The following is a 19,850-nucleotide window of genomic DNA, read 5'->3' on the forward strand; positions in this document are numbered from 1 at the left end:
GATCAGCTATAGAAATGTTTCACTCAGTGTAGGTTTAGATTTCTTTTTGATAACTTTTAGAACTAGTAGAATGAACAAGGATGTTAGGAGACATTTTTAGGCCTTGTTGTCCTGACATCAGCTAGATGGTATAAGACTGTGTATTTGCCCATATAGGTTATATGTGTCCACATGGCTCTGTCTAGTTGTTTTTTTCAGGGAGGCATGAATAGACATCTCTAGTATCTCCTTTGCTCACCCTTCTCTAAGGGAGTCTTTTATTCCTTCTAAGTCATGAGGTTGGGAACAGAGCCTGGCCACTCTGCTGTACTGAGAGAAAGGGTTCCAGAATAGAATTGTATCTGTCCACTCCTTTAAATATTGTTAGTCTAGGGGAAATAATTTTTAAGTTCAAACTGAGCTCCTGATCACCATCCCTTAATGCGGAAAGTGTGCTCCAAGCTATTTATCTAAGACTTGACTCCCTTCCTACCAGATGCCAGTTCTCCATATAGCAAATAAACTCATTTATCCAAGCAAATACCAAACAGAAATCAGGGAAGGCATACAGATGAGAATATATACCAGATAATACACAAAGTGAATTAACATTCTCATTGGGAAGACCTCACTCAAGAGGAAATTCCCTGAAGTCCCTTGTATAGTAAAATAGGGGTAAGGGACCATGATAAGATAGCCTGTAACTGCATGTCTTCTCTCTTGAAACAGGGAGCTAGAATACTAGGATCTCTCTTCTTCCAAGCTCTTACCAACTCCATGTGGAATTTCAGGCATGGAACATTGAATAATAAATCTCAAGCATTGAGGAAATACTCATGCAGCCATATGGGCTTTTAGGAGGAGGTTACACTAGGCTTATCTAACCCTATGAAATAATGTAACATAGCAGAAAAAACCACTGGTACTGGACTGAGGAGAGACTGCGATTGGAAGTTTGCTTCTACATAAGCTCCTTCTTCTCTTATTTTCTTTACTTTAAAATCCCATGACATCTTCTCTCATTCTGTCTCCCTCTCCTCCAGTCTCTGACAAAGAAATAGCCCTTCTCCTTGCCAAGGGCAACCCCTGTGCATCTGCACTTAATTCTATCCTTTCTGTTCTTCTCCAGCAGATTATATCCTCAAATCATCATCTTCTCCTCTTCTGCTGGAATTTTCACCTTCTTCCTATCAACTTGCTCCTTCTCTATTGCCTTCAATCATGCTCAAGTCTCCTACATCCTTAAAAAAGAAAATTTAACTAGACCTTATCATCCACTCACACTATTATGGTCCTGTCTATCTTCCCTTTCTCGGCCAAACTCCTACACCTCACCTCTTACTCACTCCTCAACTCTTTGCCATCTAGCTTTCAACCTTGTTCAATTTAGCTACTCTCTCCAAAGTTACAAATGATTTCTTAGTTGCCACATCTGATTGGCTTTCTCAGTTCTAATCCTTTTCAATCTGTCTACTGCATTTGATACTATTGACCACCTTCTCCTGGATGCTGTACTAAAGGAGCTTAGATGGTACTATGTTCTATTGGGTGCATACATTTGCTAGTACATATGTACATACATTAGACGCTGGGTCATAGAATCATAGAGTTAGAGCTGGAATGGAGTTTATTAGTCCAATGCCCTGATTTTATGGATGATGAAAATAAATCCCATAGAGTTTGAGTGACTTGCCCAAGTTCATGTGTGATAGAGACAGTATTCAAACACAGTTCTCTGATTCCAAATCTAGTATTCTTTACTTTGTACTATGATGCCTTTTCTTCAGAATTGTATGAATTAAATCATTTTAATTTTAATATTTAAAAATGAACCCTGTAAAGGAATATTATAGTTCCACGTTTTCAAGTATGCAAAGCACTTAATGTAAATTACCAAATCTTGAACCTCTAAGCCAGAGGTGGGGAACCTGTGGCCTTGAGGCCCTCTGGGTCCTCAAGTGTGGCCCTTTGGCTGAATCCAAATGATGGATTCATTCTGTGAAGTTTTAAAAAGCAAAGAAATGTCCCTAACTAGCTGATTTTTTCTATAAATCTAGATTTACATATATTGGATGTTTTTAATGTGAGGTACAGCTGTAGTCCTTAGAAATTAATAGGAATTAAGGTATTCATTTCAGTTTCAGAGAAATGGCTAATATTAGGTAATGACCCTATGAGAAAATAAATACTCAAGACTGCTCCAAAGGCCTTTTTACGAAGCATTATAGCATAATTTGTAGAGTATTAGATTTGGAGTCAGGGAAACCCGGAATAAAAATTTGCCTTTGATAATTATAGTTACATGACTATTCAAACCTCAGTTTCTTTATCTGTAAAATGGGCATTGTATACCTCTCCCACAGGGTTGTTTAGAACAGGGGTGCGGAACCTGCAGCGTCGAGGCCATGTGTGGCCCTCTAGGTCTTCAAGTGCAGCCTTTGACTGAATCCAAACTTCACAGAAGGAATCCAGGATTTGGATTCAGATAAAGGGCCACACTTGAGGACCTAGAGGGCCACATGTGGCCTTGAGGCCACAGGTTCCCCACCCCTGGTTTAGAGGCTCAAAATAGGTAATTTATGTTACGTGCTTTGCATACTTGAAAATGTAGAACTACAAAAACTGAAGAGGAATTGAGATGTTTTATCGAAAGTAAAATGAGGCTGAGAGCCTCTGAGGTCCCTCCTAGGGACCTTCCAAGTCTCCATCGATGGTGCTGTGATCTACAATATATTAAAATGTTGGTTGCAACATTGATTTTCGGTTGTCTTGCAACTCAAGATCATGGTTTTAGGACTGAATAGGACTTTTGAAGTAATTTAGTTCAGTTTGCTTATTTTATAGATGAGGAACTGAGCATTTCATCCACAGGGATGAATTGACTTGCCTAAAGTCACAAAGGTAGCAATTAGTGGAGCCAGAATGTGAAGAATGTGTCCTATGGTTCCAAATCTAGCTGTCTTTGCCACTGAGCCATGTTGACTACACTGAAGAAAATGTTAATTTCTCTGCAGAAAGGACACATCATCCTTTTCAACTGAAACAATTAAGTGTGGTGGTCCATTTGTCAGTTGTGCCATAAGGGTGATTTAAACTATGTTCTGTAAATAAATCATTCTTATCAGTTGTTATTGTTCAGTCATTTCAGTTATGTCCCAATAGGGAGCATTTGTGGCCCCATTTGTGACTCCATTTGGTGTTTTCGTGGCAAAGATACTGGAGTGGTTTGCCATTTCCTTCTCTAGCTCATTTTACAGATGAGGAAACTGAGGCAAATAGGGTGAAGTGACTTGCCTAGGGTCACACTAGTAAGCATCTGAGGCCAGATTTGAACTCAGGAAGATGAGTCTTCCTGATTCTAGCCATGGCACTCAATCCACTGCACCACCTAGCTGCCCTTTCTTATCATTAAAAAGATAGCTTATAAGTTGTACAAAAAATAAAATCACAACCTGATGCAATTTTAAATGGTTGGACTGTGAGCTCCAGGAATTCAGGATTTATGTTATTAGGAGTGGTTGGTTATAGTCTTCTGTAATATTTCACACATTTTTTAAAAGCAGAAAGCAATGGAAAAGTGACTTAACCATGATAGCTTTTTTTTTTTAACTGCTCAGTCAATTGGCTGGCTATTTCCAAACATCTGGACATTCAGTATCACATAAACAAAATATACAGGGGTTTGAAATTTTCCATTTTAGCCCAGATGTTTTGGTACCATCCAGACATAGCCATTATGCATAGTTTTTAACTGTTAATACTGTGAGCTACTTGGTGCAAAAATACTCACATTTCAACAACATTTATTTACTTATTACTGTCTCTATATAGATTTTCCTCAGTTATGCTCAGTAGTTACATCATCTCTTCTACTCAAGTCTCCCTTCTCTAATTATTTAATTGTTCTTCACCTCCTTTTCCCACTCTTCCCCTTCCATCCTCATTTTCCTCTCCCACCAAGCCCTAATGGAAATCTCTCAGGAATCTCAACTTAGGTGAAAATTCATCTTTCTATTTGATCCTTACCTGATTGCACCCATTAATTTTCCATCTATAACACTTTCAACTCATGGGTAGTGAGTATTTCCCTTGATTTTTTTTATTTGTATGGGATCTGCTCCTCCCAAACTCATGAACTTCCATGCAATAACGAACATTTACTGAGCATTTTAAAAAAGCAGACTTTTGATTTCAAAGCTGTAGAGAACTTCCAATGAAGAAATTTCTTAACTGATATGGATTTGCAACAACTCTGAAATTTATAGTCTTACAGAATTACTTGGGGGCACTGAGAGATTAAGTGTCAGATTCTAGACTTAATCCCCATTCTTCCAAGTGAGGTGGATAAAGCCCTGGAGTGGGAGTCAGGAAGACCTGAGTTCAAATCCTGCATCAGGCACTTATTAGCTGCATGACCTCAGATAAGTCACTTAACCTTCTTCTGCCTCAGTTTCCTCATTTGCAAAATGGGGATAATAAGAGCACCTATTTCCCAGGGTTGTCTTGAGAATAAAATGAGAACATGTTAAAAGTGTTTTGCAAACCTTAAAGTGCCATAGAAATGCTAGCTATTATTTTTATTATTGTTATTATTATTATTATTTCTGACTCTATGGCCAGTTCTCTACTCACAGTGCCATACTGCCTACTTAATGCATAAAGTTTTACAGTTTGTGAAGCACTTTATGTACATCATCTTATGTGATCCTCATGACTACCTTATGAGGTTGTTACTCCCAGCATTATTATCCCTACAATTTGAACAATAGTTAACACTGTCATTCTTGTAAAGAACTTGTCAACTGTCATATTTCTCCATTCATCATCTCTGTGATTTCTTTGCCCAAAGCACTATACCCTAGTATAACATTCCTATATATATATATATATTTTGTTCTCCTAACTGAATATAAACTCTTTGAAGGCAGGAACTTTCTTGCTTTTTTTTTTTTTTGGTATTACCATCCCTGAGCACAGTGCCTGGCATATAGTAAGTTCTTAATAAATTCTTCTTAATTCATCCATCCATCCACCCACTCATTCAGCACTATGCTATATACTGTGGTAATCCAAAAAGAATATGAGAAACAGTCCATATTCTATTGGCCTTACATTAGTGCTTGAAGGGCCTTAGAGATAATCTAGTTCAATGTCCACAGTTTACAGATTAAGAAACTGAGGCCCGTAGAAACACATAAAATAATTAGAAAGCAACACTATGTGATTAGATGCAAAAGTGTTGGTATAGATAATCACCACAGAGGAGAGGAACAGGGATAGATTGGTATGGGCTAAGGGTATTTGAGGAAGGCTTTATAGAAGACATGAAGGATGGGTAAGATTGGGAAAGCTAGAGAGGAGAGGAAATAGCATCCCCTAGACTTATAGATAGAATGTTATAACTAGAAAGATCCTTAGAGAATATCTAATCCAATTCCCTCATTTGATAAATAAAGAAACTGAAGCCGAGGGAAAGAGACCCTTACGAGGGCTATAACCCACATCTCTTGATTCTTAGTCCAGGACTCAAAAGACCACGCTGAGCCTCAGGCAGGGAAAATGGCATGAGCTAAAGCAAAGAGGTGGGACGGAATGGAACATAAATGTGAAGCAGTGAAGAATGAAGGGTTCATGTGGGGAAGTAGTGGGAAATGAGGTTGGATAGGTAAACGTGGCCACTTCAGAATGAATGTTGAATGCTGGGAGAAAAAATTGGCACTTGCTCTAATAGTCAGTGAGGAGCCACTAAGAGTTCTAGATCACTGGAATGACATGATGAAAATGTAATATAGAAGAAATGATTTTTCGAAGCAAGGCTCACTTTGTCTCTCTTTCTTTGCAGCATGCGCTCGATGCGGACAATGCTGGAGTCAGTCCAATAGGAAATTCTTCCAACAACAGTAGTCACTGGGACCTTGGAAGTGCCTTTTTCTTTGCTGGGACAGTCATCACCACCATAGGTACTCCTTTTTTTGATTAAGATTACTACTGATACAAGTGACAGGCTCACAGAAAGCTTGGCCACCTTCACACCCAAAGTTTCACATGAAAACATGAAACCTCAAGAGTCATTCAAGATATATAAAGAGCTGTCATATTCTAACAATACTCAGATGTGGGGTTCAACCCTAAAATGGTATATCTGTGAAAGAAAAAAAATATATAGATACATGATTTGTGGTTTTGTCAGTGCAGGGTATTCCCCATTGTGGGAACTCCTGCCACAAGGCATTTTATTTCCCTTCAGAGGGTAACTTGTTGGGTTAAATAACTTATTTGGGGTCACATACCTAGCAAATGTCAGAAGCAGGATTTGAATCCAGTTTTTCCTAACTACAAGTCCAGTACTTTATTCACCTTCACAATACCTACCAAAATGCATATGTGTGTGTATATACACATACATATGTATATGTATATGTATATGTATATGTATATGTATATGTATATGTATATGTATATGTATATGTATATGTATATGTATATGTATATGTATATGTATATGTATATGTATATGTATATGTATATGTATATGTATATGCATATGTATATGTGTATGTATATGTATATGCATATGTATATGTATATATGTATATGCATATGTATATGCATATGTATATGTATATGTATATGCATATGCATATGCATATGCATATGCATGTGTATATGTATATGTATATGTATATGTATATGTATATGTATATGTATATGTATATGTATATGTATATGTATATGTATATGTATATGTATATGTATATGTATATGTATATGTGTGTGTATATGTTTGTCTATGTATTTTTATGTGTATGTATATACATGTATCAAAAAATTTAAAAAGTATGCAAGTTGCAAGCTCACACTTCAGTTTTATGCAAATCAAATGTGGGGATAAATGTGTGGCCTATATTCAAACCTATTCTTTGATTGTGGGGTCTTCCAGGAAAAGTTAAAAACAGAACAAAAGAAATCTGCCTTTTAGAAGGGAGAACTGGAGAACATTCAATCAATTGATCAATGAACATTTATTGAGCACCTACTTTGTGCTAGGCACTGTGCTAAGGACTGGGAATACAAAGAAAAGCAAAAGACATCCCTGATCCAATGGAATTTACCATCTAATGTGGAGACAATGGGCAACTATGTACAAACAAGCTATATGTAGGATGAATTAGGAAATCAACAGAGGGAAGACAGTAGAGTTAAGGGGTGTTTTGAAAGACTTGAAAGGGACTGATGAAACAGTAGAGTGAATAATAATTACAATATCAACAGTAGCTTATTCTTGTAAAATGCTTTACTGTTTATTAGACACTTTCCTCTAAGGAAGTGTCTATTAATTGGGGAATGGCTGAACAAATCATTGATTATTAATGGAATAGAATATTATTTCACTGCAAAAAATTATGAAGGGATTAAGAAAAAACTGGGAAGTGATCTATGAACTGATGCAAAAGGAGGTGACTCTAGGATCATGATACTAGAACTGGAAGGGAACTCAGAGGCTGTCTAGCCCAATCTCTTAATTTTATAGATTTATAGGAAAGTAAGGTCAATGGAGACTAAATGACTTATCCCAAATCACACAGCTGGTGTGACATTTGAAGGCGGGATTTGAACCCAGCTCTTCTCATTCCAGAGTCAATGGTCTTTCTACTCTATTGCAACAAGTACAACTTTGTAAAGAAACACAACTTTGAAAGACTTAAGAAATCTGATCAACAACAGCCGTGACTCCAGAGGGCTCATGATGAAGCATGATTCTCATCATCTTGATGGATGAGAGGTGTAGCATGAATTTTCATTTTCAGATATGACCAATATGTAGAGACTTGTTTTGCTTGACAATGCTAGCTTATTACAAGGGAAGGTTAATTTCTTTTTCTTTCTTTTTTGTGGAAAGAGAACTGGGAAGGGGAAGGAAAGAATATGATGGTAATGTCAGAAAGAAGAAAGAAAATAGCATTTGTGAAACATTTAAAGAAAATGCACAGAAGAGATCAGAGAGAAGTTTAGAGGGCAACGTAGATAAGTGAGACAGGTCTAGAACTAACATGTTGAACTGATTATATACTTTTATCTGTATATAGTGAGAATCACAATTTCATATACAATTCTGTTTTTCTGTTCTTTGTATTTAGAAATGTTCATGTTCCTTGGTATTTGTTGAATTCATAATAAGAGCATATACAATTTTTAAGAAGTGTTTTCCTCACAGTTATGTCTGAGAAAGGAAGGGAACAAGCATTTTTGCAGTACCTATTTTGTGCCAGGTCTTACCAACATTATCTTATTTGATCCTCACAACAGTCTTGCTACATAGATACTGTTATTATCCCTTTTGTACAATTGAAGAAATGGAGGTTAAGTGACTTGCACAGGGTCACACAGCTAGTAAGTGTTTGAGGCCAGATATGAACTCAGGTCTTCATGACTCCACGTCCAGTGCTTTATCTACTATGCCTCCCAGCTGCTTCCAAGATAAACAATTATTCAGACTCAGAGATTTTGGTTGAACTTAAAATTTTGAAACTCCGATCATTTTGTGGTCCATGTGCACCCTAATGTTGAAGTGTTTCACACTGTACCACCAGCAGAGATATAATTTTCTGTTAGTCAAGTAATGGTCTGTACATCACCTCTGACACTACTCATGCTTTTCCTTTCAGTGACTAGTGGAGTGACTATTTGTACTCTTCCTGTTGGTCTTCTTTTAGCCCAGAGACCCAAAGTCAAACTCTTCTGCATGTGAATTGTAAGCTTCTGAGTCTGTGTGGCAAAAACCTTGAAGGATTTATTAGCAAGATTGGATGACCTGTTTCTCCAATAGCCAAGTTAAGAGCATTACTTGCTACAATTAGAAGACATGGTGATTTTGACATGGGCATGGAGGATTTCTAAGGAAAAAAAGATATCCTCCTTCCCTAGAAAGCTGCTTGTCCCGTGTAGATTATGGTGGTAGTACATTGCCATTAGCTAAAATCCAAGGTGAACTCCAAAAGTTGTGGAAAGCTGCCCAGCAGGGATTGTAAAACAGCTTCAGGAGTTCAAATGGAAATAAAACTTTATGTCACCCTGCAGTTCACACCACAGGGATTCAAGCCTGACACACTATGGAAAGTCGTAAAAAATTAGAGGATCTTTGAATTCTCTTACGTTAATCACGTTCTTGGAAAACATTTGACATTAATAGATGGAACTTAGTTTCTGTCTGATGCTAGACTTTTCCCCCTTTTTTTAATTGCAGAATTTAAAAAAGTAAATAAATTAACTCCCCATTTATCGGATAGGAAGTTCCAGCAAACAGCCTTAACTGTCTGGAAGACATGAACCTGGAAATGAGCACAGAAATTTGGACAATGAGGAAAAACAGATGTCACAAAATCCAGTCATTTAAGTGAAAGAAGAGGAGTAGGCTATGTTTTAATTAACAGGCTCTGAAGAGATAGCAGCTGGGAAATTGAGTTGAAGGGAGTCTTAGCACCTTGTTTGTTGTTCCCTTCTCCCTCAGCCTCTTGCCCCTCATAAAGCATGGTGAGGATGTTATTTTGTCGCTGGTAATTGGTGTAGTAGGGGTGGGTGTTTATAATAGAATGTCAATCAGTTTTTGAGTGTACATGGGAACAGAACACTAGTTTGAGAACAAGAAGAAGAGAGAATGATTGGTGTACACAGAATCTGAGTGTGATGACATCATATGGTTTTGTGCTTATGTCTTCATGTGGGTTCCTGGCAGTTTTGGTGGGTGTCTTTGGCTCTAAATCTCTGGAGAGATTGGAGGGTCATGCAGAGACAAACCAACCCCAGCCTACACGACTAGCTTATGTAGGTCTAGTAGTGATGACAAAGCCATGACATGGCATCATTTTGAGCTTCTGGTGGTTTCTGTTAGGAAAAATGGAACACCAGGGGTAAGGGAAGGACAGCATAAGTGAACTTAGAACCCAACTGTCTTATTTATGAGAATGAGTGGCTCTGTGAGATTTAGGAGTATTTTAAAAATTGAACAGATTTAATGAGTTAGTTGGCATAGCAAGAGACAGTGAGGTCAATGCTGGATGGGGGGCTCTGCCATACTAGCTATGTGACATATTAGCAAGTAATTTAACCTCTTAGTGTCTCAGGCAACTCTCAATAGCCTCTAAGACTATATGCTAACATATGAGATGTTGAAATGTATTAATGGAGAGAATTTTCACAAGAGTTTTCCTATATAAATGAAATCACGGTTTGAGACTAAAGGAACCCCTATAATACCATAGACATGTGCAAAATAAGACTAACTTGGGTTTTCTAGTTTCCTCTAGCAGCTATAAATTCTGATCTAGTTTATTACAGAAGAGAAGTATTAGGGACTGTTAGAAGCAAACCCAGCTACAATAGCATAAAATGGTAGCTGACTGAAAGAAGGAAGACAGCAGAAACACTAATTGGAAAGGTCAGTACCCTGGGGTCATTTATTTAGGGGCAAAAAAGCCTCTAAATCTCACTTGCCTTTGAAGATAATATTATATTATGGAATAATATAATAACTGAAGTCCATAATTAGGTCCCTGAGTTACAAAGAAAAAGTTTAATGTATTGTTTATTAAAAGTCAGTGGAACATCCAAATCATTTTAGAAGCACAAGCTTTCTCAAAAGTCTTAGTGCAGTTTTAAGCTTTCATGGCTTAAAAATAATAGTTTAAAATAACAATCTACTAAAGCTTAAAATATTCTGACTTTGGGAAATACTATGTTTCTAACAAAAATGTTTAAAATCAAATAAAAATTAGAACCATTTCTTGAGATTGCTAAATACACGTGGCATTTCTATATGTACCCACTAGTTAAAGGAAAAAGCAAAATCCTAAATTTCATGTTTTATGAAATCACTACTATTCATTTGTTTGATACACTGTAAAACATTAATTATAAAGCATATAGTAATTGTATAATAATGTCTTATTCATCTTTGTATGTCCTAAGCACTTAGCACAGTGCTGTGCAGTTAGTTGACAACGTATTGAATTAAAACAGAAGTGAATTGTTTCAGCCTTAGTGAACTTCATATGAACTTAATTTATTTTTAAGTAGCTTCTCTCTGTCTCTATCTGTCTGTCTTTCTGTCTCTCTTAAAGTCCATTATTTCTTTATTTTTAAAATTCTTAAACAATTACTTTCGAGTTTTAAATTTTCTCTCTCCTGCCTATCCCACCCCTACCCACTAAGAAGGCAAGCAATATAATATCAATTATATATGTGAAAGTCTACAAAACGTATTTCCATATTATCCATATTACATAAAAAGCAAGAAAAGTAAAATGAAAAAAGCACACTTCCATGTTCACTCACAGTTCAACAGTTCTTTATCTGGAGGTAGATAATGTTTTTCATAATGAGTCCTTTGGAATTGTCTTGGATCACTGTGTTGATCAGAATAGCTAAGTCTTTCTTAGTTGATCATCATTACAATTTTTCTGTCACTGTGTACAATGATCTCCTGGTTCTGATCACTTCATTTTCCATCAGTTCATATAGCTCTTCCCAAGTTTTTCTGAAAACATCCTTCTCATCATTTCTTATAGCATCAAACTATTCCATTACAATCATATGCCACAACTTGTTCATCCATTCTTCAATTGATGGGCATCCCCTCAATTTCCAATTCTTTGCCACCACAAAAAGAGTTGCTATAAATATTTTTGTACACATAGATTCTTTTCCTTTTTCTTTGATCTCTTTGGGGTACAGATGTAGTAGTGGTATTGCTGGGTCAAAGGGCATTCACAGTTTTATAGCCTTTTAGGCGTAGCTCCAAATTGTTCTCCAGAATGGTTCGACCAGTTCACAACTCAACTAACAGTTCTTTAGTGTACCTATTTCCCCCCATCCCTCCAGCATTTGTCATTTTTGATTGGTGTGAGGGAGTAGCTCAGAGTTGTTTTAATTTGCATATTTCTAATTATTAGTGATTTAGAGCATTTTTTTCACATGATTATAAATAGCTTTTATTTCTTCTTCTGAAAACTGCCTGTTCATACTCCTTGACAATTTATTGATTGGGGAAGGGCTTTTAATTTTTATAAATTTTACTCAATTCCATATATAATTGAGAAGAGACCTTTTAGATATTACTTCATTGTCTACATTTTGTCAAAATGTAGTTTCCCTGATAATCTCTTTTAGTTAAGTCTATTTTTTATTTTGCTTTGTCTAAGATCATGATTGCTACCTTTGCCTTTTTAACTTCAGTTGAAGTTCTGTTCCATCTCCTCATTTTAACTCTGTGTGTGTGTGTGTGTGTGTGTGTGTGTCTTTCTGCAACATGTTGTTCAATTCAGTTTCTAATCCATTCTGCTATCCACTTCCATTTTATGGATGGGTTCATCCCATTCACATTCACAGTTATGATTATTGTTTGTTTCCCTTCATCTTATTTTTTTCTGTTTATTCTTCTCTCTTAGTTTTTAATCCTATCCCTCCTCAAAAGTCTGTTTTGCTTTTGATCACCACCTCCTTTAATCTGCCCTCACTTTTATCATTCCCTTCCCTTTTCTCTTATCCTGTAACCCTCCTATTTCCCTGGTGGGTAAGATAGATTTCTATACTCAAATGAGTGTGTGTGTGTGTGTGTGTGTGTGTGTGTGTGTGTGTATGTATATGTATATTTCCCCCCCCTTCCTTCTTGTAACTAATTCTGATGAGAGTGAGGTTTAAACATGGTCCCCATTCCCTGCCCCCCCATTGTAAAAGCTCTTCCTTGCACACATCTTTTATGTGAGATAATTTCTTCCATTTTATCTCTCCCTTCTCCTAGGGCATCCCTCTTTCTCATCCCTTCATTTTTGTTTTGTGATCATCCCAATATAATCAACTCACACCCATGCATATGTCTGTAAGCATGTCTATGCCCATGTCTATGTAGACTGCTTCTAACTGGCCTAATAATGATAAAGTTCTTAGTAGTTAAATATATCTTCACACAGAGGAATTTAAGCAGTTTAAATTCATTGAGTTTTTTATGATTTCTCCTTCATGTTTACCTTTTTATGCTTCCTTTAAGTATTTAATGTTTAATATTTAAATGTCAGATTTTCTATTCAGCTCTGGTCTTTTTATTAGGAGTGCTTGAAAGTCTTCTATTTCATAAAATATCTGTTTTTTCCCCTGAAGGAATATACTTGGTTTTGCTGGGTAGGTTATTCTTGATTGTACTCCTGACTCCTTTTCCTTCTAGAATATCATTCCAAGCCCTCCACTCCTTGAACATTGAAGCTGCTAAACCTTGTGTGAGCCTGACTGTGACTCCATGATATTTGAATTGCTTCTTTCTGGCTGTTTGCAATATTTTCTCTTTGACGTGGAGCTCCAGAATTTGGCTATAATATTCTTGAGAGTTTTCTTTTGGGATCTCTTTCAGGAGGCAATTGGTGAATTCTTTCAATTTCTATTTTACCTTCTGGATCTAAGATATTGGGATAGTTTTCCTTTATAATTTCTTGAAATATGATCTTTAGGCTTTTTTTTTTTTACTTTGGCTTTTAGGTAGTCCAATAATTCTTAAATTATTTCTCCTGGATCTGTTTTCCAGATCAGTGGTTTTTCTGATGAGATATTTCACATTTTCTTTTTTTTTTTTATTTTGACTTTGGTTTATTGTTTCTTGATGATTCATGGAGTTGTTAGCTTCCACTTGTCCAATTGTAATTTTTAAGGAATTATTTTCTTCAGTGAGGTGTTGTATCTTTTGTTTTCATTTGGCCTATTCTGCTTTTTGAGGAGTTCTTTTCTTAGGTGAATTTTTTGTACCTCCTTTTCCATTTGGCCTATTCTACTCTTTAAGGATTTCTTTTCTTGAGTAAATTTTTGTGCCTCTTTACCAAGCTGTTAATTCTTTTTTTCCATAATTTTCTTGTGTCACTCTCATTTCCTTTCTCAATTTTCCCTCAACCACTCTTATGTCTTTCTTTAACTCTTTCAGGAATTTTGTTGGGCTTGGGTCCATTTAGCAGTTTTCTTTGAGGCTTAGGATGTAGCTATTTTCCCCACTGACGTCTTCTTCTGAGTTTTGTGTCCTGGTCTTAGTAGCTTTTTATGGTCAAGTTCTTTTTTTTGTTGTTTGCTCATTTTCCAGCCTACTTCTTGACTTTGAACTTTATGTTAAAGTTGGACTCTGCTCACCTGAGTGTCGGAAGGCCCTGTCCCAAGCTTTAGGCTTTTTTTTGTGCTGCTGTTTTCCGAGCTAGTTCTGAGGGTCTATAAGTTTTTGGTGCTTCCAAAGTGGTGTGACCTAGGGGCAGCTAGGTGGTGCAGTGGATGGAGCACCAGCTCTGACATCAGGAGTACTTGAGTTCAAACACTTGATACTTACTAGCTATGTGACCTGGGGCAAGTCACTTAACCCCAATTGCCTAAAAAAAAAAAGAAAAGAGAAAAGAAAACAAAGTGCTGTGATCTGAGGAAGGGTGAGCCTCCAGGGCCCACTGCTAGTACTGCCACTCCATGTGCTCTGGGCTGGGCCCACTCTGTTTTATAGATTTCTCTTGCCAACTTCTTCAGTTGTCTAAGGCTGGAAAAATGTCTTGTCCTGACTTTTTGTTAGCTTTGCCATTACAAAATTCTTTTTGAAATATTATTTTAAAGTTGTTTCGAGGGGAATGTCAGGAGAATTTGACTGGGTTGCTGCCTCTAATCTGCCATCTTGGCTTCACCACTGCATTAATCAAGTAGCTTCTCTTTTTACACAAGTGATACACGGTTATGAAATAGACCATAATGATTATGCTTAGGTGATGAAAGGCATTTGTTTACTTCTTAGTTTATTCTTTTTTTCACATCACAATTTGTGGCCTTTTCTACTCTTCAGTATAGGAATCATAAGTCAGTATGTAACTTGTCCAAGGTAGTATGTGGCTGCTATTTGGATTGTGAAATATTTCCCTTAAAATTCTCTGTTTTCATGACTTTGCACTCTTGGTTTAAATCTGAACCGACCAAAAGGTGGCTCATCTTAGAATAACAGACTATTCAGTAACCATTTTGGTGCTCTGAGCAAATAGATAAAATATACCCTCAGATCAACTTTTAAAGTAAATTCAGTTGCAAATAAATGAGGAAGAATTCTCACAAAGCCAAGAGTCAAATACAGGTCTTCTGAATCCAAATGCAACATTTTTTTTCCCCATCGGACCATGAGAGACACCGTACTAATGGCTGACATAAAAATTATTCTGTTTTTGCTTTTGACACAAATTAATTATGCTATCCATAGGAGGTTCCCCTTCCCCCAATTAATTCAGTAAGAGTTTTTCTCAGTGGCAAAATGTGATCGGCAATTTTTCCTTGCTAAAATGACTAAAAGGCCTAAAGTCACTCTTCTAGCACACTTGCTTCACAGCAGCAAAATCAAATGGTAGGAAAAAATATAGCATGAATTTTTTAAAAATTAAGTTTGGAGTATGTATTTTTCTTTATATTTTAAAATGATGAATTCTAAGCAGAGCCAAAGCCAGGATGGGGGTGAATATAAGTTGGAAACAGAGTACTAATTTTTAGAGGGTGCTGACAGTACTCATGTTCTTTCAGAAAAGTGAAAATAATTTATTTTCCCATAATTCTTAAAAAAAGTGCGCTAGCTAACAGATGTCATACTTCATCAAGGTAAAGATCTTCTCCAATCACACCTTTTTCATTCCCCATTGGCAATGACCTCCCCATATTGGTGTCCTTGGCCCTCTATACTTGGGATCAGTGCTCTGGGTTACTCTTCACTTCACTCAACTGCATTTGTTTTAAAAGGTTGATATGTGAGCCCATATCTTATGCTGCTTTCCCTGAGTATAAACATTGCCAGTTATGGCTCTGATTCTAGGATGAGTCACTTTTGGTTGGCTCAAATGCAAAAGGATAGTAATTTTGGAGGGGCATTACAAAGCCGTAAAAATAGAGAATCCTAAGGGATTCTCTAGCATTATCCAAATAGGAATAATGACATGAAAACCAAATTGACAATTTGTGCTACTCTTTTGGAAGCTTGTTTCACAAAGATGGTTGCCAGAAAGACGGATAAAGCTCAGACTTTTCAGAAAGAGGAAAAGGACATAAAGTAGAAAGAATTATTTTCATTGTACTTATCATTCTGGGCCCCAGGGCCACAAGCACAAGTGTCCTACTCCCTCTCCCCCACAGTCATTTACCTTTGGTTAATAAGGTCCTGATGAACAATCAATGCTCAAAAAAAGCTTCATTACCAATCTTTGGCCAACAGATAAAGCCTATAAAGGTAGATTTTGCTGAACTGGGCATTATTTGCAAGCTTAGTTGTTTACAAAGCCAAAAACACAATAAAAGCCAGATCCTTCCATCAACATTTTTCCCTCTATATAGTCAACATCTATAGGCTTCATTCATTTGGGACTCCCCTATTCAGAGGATGGGGGAGATCCTCACTTAGACTGAAAAAAATACATATTCACCAAAAATAATCAGGCAGTTATGGAGCAATGGGAATCTGAAATCTTCCCTTAAATTACCAGGAGGATTCTGGGAGTAACCTTAATTCTGGGCCAACTAAAAAAATGTAAGCATGTTTTATTATATTGTCAATGGTATTATTTACATTTAAATAGGATCTTTCTAAGGGGAATGCCCAAAGAGACTTTTAGTCTATACTTTTGAAGGATGTTTTCAAAAATAATTTAGAAAAGAAACCCAGCCCAGAACTTATGACTAAATTGAAAAAAAAAGTTGACTGAAAGAAGGAACAATTATGAAGGCCCTTTGAAACTCTGCTTAAGAAATAGAAACTGTAGTTCAGAGAATTTGTTATAGAAGGCTTGAATAATTCTGAATGGAAAGCTGAAAATAAAATAGCCAATGATCCAACCCCTAGGCAAGAAGAAACAGCAATCAGTGAGTGGAGGGGGATAGTGGAAACTTCCAAAGTCAGATTTCACTATGATGCTCATATACTGATAACTAAGATCACGATCAAGTGCCTGTTTGCATCAATTAAGAACACACTCCAAAATAAATAACCCAATTTACTGAAAGATGAGATGTATTGCATAATGGATAGAATGCTGAGCATGGAGTCAAAAACATCTGGGTTCAAATATCATTTCTAACACTATGTCAGCTATGTGACCTTGGACATGTCACTTAGCCTTGGGTAATTGCCAAGGAATTAGCTGTTAAATCACGGAGAGGTTGTGATCTGAGTTGGTAGAGGGATTTACCATACTAGGAGGGCCCTATAGTGATTAAATCATAGTTCCCACTTATAATTGCATAATTTAGGGGAAGAATGCTTGGCATATACCCAGCCCCAGGCTAGCACTGCAATATAAGATTGTCACAGATATTAACTGGATTAATAGAATAATTAATGAAATTTTCACCATGAGAAATATCATCACAAAGAATTCAAAGAAACTTAGAAAGACCAGTGAACTGATGTAGAGCAAAGTAAGCAAAACCAGGAGAACAGTATTTACATGATGATCACAGTTAACATAAAGGAAAACAACATTGAAAGATTTCAGAACTGCAATCGGTGCAGTGACCAATGGTGTCTTAAGAGAACCAACAGTGGTTCATGCTTCCTGCATCTCAGCAGAATAGTGGACTATAGGTGTGGAATGAGACATGCATCTTCAGACATGGCCAAAATGTTGAATTGTTTTGCTTAACTCTATTTTTTATAAGTCAGAGTTCTGGTGGGTGGTAGGGTCACTGAGAAGTGGCAATGATTATTTTTTAAAATTTATTCTTAATTTATAGAATAAAACAAGCATTTCCATAACATAGTACAATAAAATACATAGGATATGAAATTGTAAATCTACTATGTACAACTTGCTATTTCTTTCAAATATACAGCAAAATTATCATGTGAATTTCTTTTTTTTCTTCCTCCCCCCAACCCTAGAGATGGCTACCATTAGTTACAAAAAGGCATATACATATGTGTATGTATGTATGTATGTATGTATGTGTGTGTATATGTAAAGTTATTCTATACATACTTCATCAGTTCTTTCTCTGGATGCAGATAGCATCTCTCTTCATATGTCCTTTATAATTAGTGTATTTATAAGAGTCAAAATAACTTATTCACTCAAAGTCATTCTTAAAATTATATTGATGTCACTCTATAAAACATTCTTTTGGTTCTTCTCATTTCACTCTTCATTATTTTGTGCAAGTCTTTCCATGATTTTCTAAAACCATTGAGCTCATCATTTCTTATAGCACAGTAGTGTTGCATCACAATCATATACTACACTTGTTCAGTCATTCCCCAAATGATGGGCATCTTTGTAATTTCCAGTTCTTTGCCACCACAAAGACAGCTATAAACATTTTAGAACATATAGATTCTTTTTTTTTTTTTGCCTAATTACCTTCAGAAACAGACCAAGCAGTGGTATTGCTGGGTCAAAAGATATAGGTAATTTAATAACGCTTTGGGAATAATTCCAGATTTTTCTGTAAACCGGTAAAGGAACAATAAAACAGTAGCATGGTACAGTGGAAAGTATTCAGGAGTCTAAGGTTATGGGTTCAAATTGCTCCCCTGATTTTTACTACCTTGTGACCTTTTGCAAATCACCTAACCTCCCTGGGGACCCATCTACAGAATGAGGGGTATTGAATTAGGTAGTACTTTCAAGCTGTCTCTGATTTTTAAATCTTTTTATTTTTCGAAAATGAAATAAACTAGTTTGACATATCTAAAAATGTTCTACATCCCCAATCCCTCTTCTTTTTCTTCTCACCTCCATTCCATTTCAAATCAATAAACATTGAGTAGGATGATGCATTCATGGCACTTCTGCTGATAGTAGAGATGAATATGCAGTGTTCCCCCTGGGAACACAAATATGGGGACTAAGGGGGAGGGAAAGGATGGGGTTATATAGCACCTACCTAGTGCCAAGCACTGTGCTAAGCTATTTATACATATTGTCTTATTTGATCCCTACCAAGTAAACAGATGCATATTGGGGCTTTTTACAAATGAAGTTGTTATTCAGTTTAACAATAAATATTTATACCGTGTCTGCTACATGCAAGGTTCTGTGTAAAGCAATAGAGACATAAAGATTAAAAGGACACTTTAGTCCTGAGTCCTCAACTTACTGCTTATTTTGCAATTCTAGATATTTGCCTTTGAATGAAGTGATAAAGCTTGTTAAGCTTACTATGTGCAAAGCACTGGGCTAAGCATTGAGGATATAAATAGGAAAATAAGATAGTTCCTGTTCTCAAGGAGCTCCAGTTCTAATAGGGGAGACAACAGTTGTCTGTCTCTACAATATTACCAGGTTGCTCCTTAAGGGTGAAGACTCTGTTTTCTTCATCTTTGCATCCCCCAGAGTACCTTGCACAGTACTTTGAATATAGTTGGGTACTTGATATAGCTTTTCAAACAGTATCAAATTAAAAACAGTCCCTGCCCTCAAGGAGTTTATGATCTAGTTATAATTCAAGAGGTAGCATCTTATAGTATATTGTATTTGGAATTATATACAAAAGATTACTAAACAGTGCATATGTTGTAACTGAGTTTTTAACAGGGGTTTACCAAACACTTGCTGCTTTAAGGGTCAAAATGCTCACTTTCCTCACTGCCCTTGCTGCCCAACTTGTAGTATTGACGGGAAACTTCTGAATCTATGTAAACTTTGGGTCTTTGGATAGATTTAAGAGGTGGTCTATGAATTTGGATGGAAACAATTACAGATTTATGTCACTTTATTTGAAATTCATTGTAATCTTATGTATTTCATGCATTTAAAATTAGTATCCTGAGGAATCTGTAGGTGTTTTTTTTTCTTTTTTTGGCTAGGCAATGGGGCTAAGTGATTTGCCCATGGTCATACAGCTAG

At 36.4% G+C, this 19,850-nt stretch overlaps 1 protein-coding gene across 1 annotated transcript in view; it reads left to right on the forward strand.

The window, feature by feature from the left end:
* The window catches only part of KCNK10 (potassium two pore domain channel subfamily K member 10), a 184,966-nt gene that overhangs the window by 93,575 nt on the left and 71,541 nt on the right, over positions 1-19,850 (forward strand). Inside the window, exon 3 of the mRNA XM_021000330.2 lies at positions 5,822-5,939. Within this exon, the coding sequence (XP_020855989.1) occupies positions 5,822-5,939 (118 nt within the window). The remainder of the gene's footprint in view (positions 1-5,821; positions 5,940-19,850) is intronic.

This window comes from Phascolarctos cinereus, unplaced genomic scaffold (genome assembly GCF_003287225.1).
Source record: "Phascolarctos cinereus isolate Bilbo 61053 unplaced genomic scaffold, phaCin_HiC Scaffold_3;HRSCAF=262, whole genome shotgun sequence".
Lineage (NCBI taxonomy): Eukaryota > Metazoa > Chordata > Mammalia > Diprotodontia > Phascolarctidae > Phascolarctos > Phascolarctos cinereus.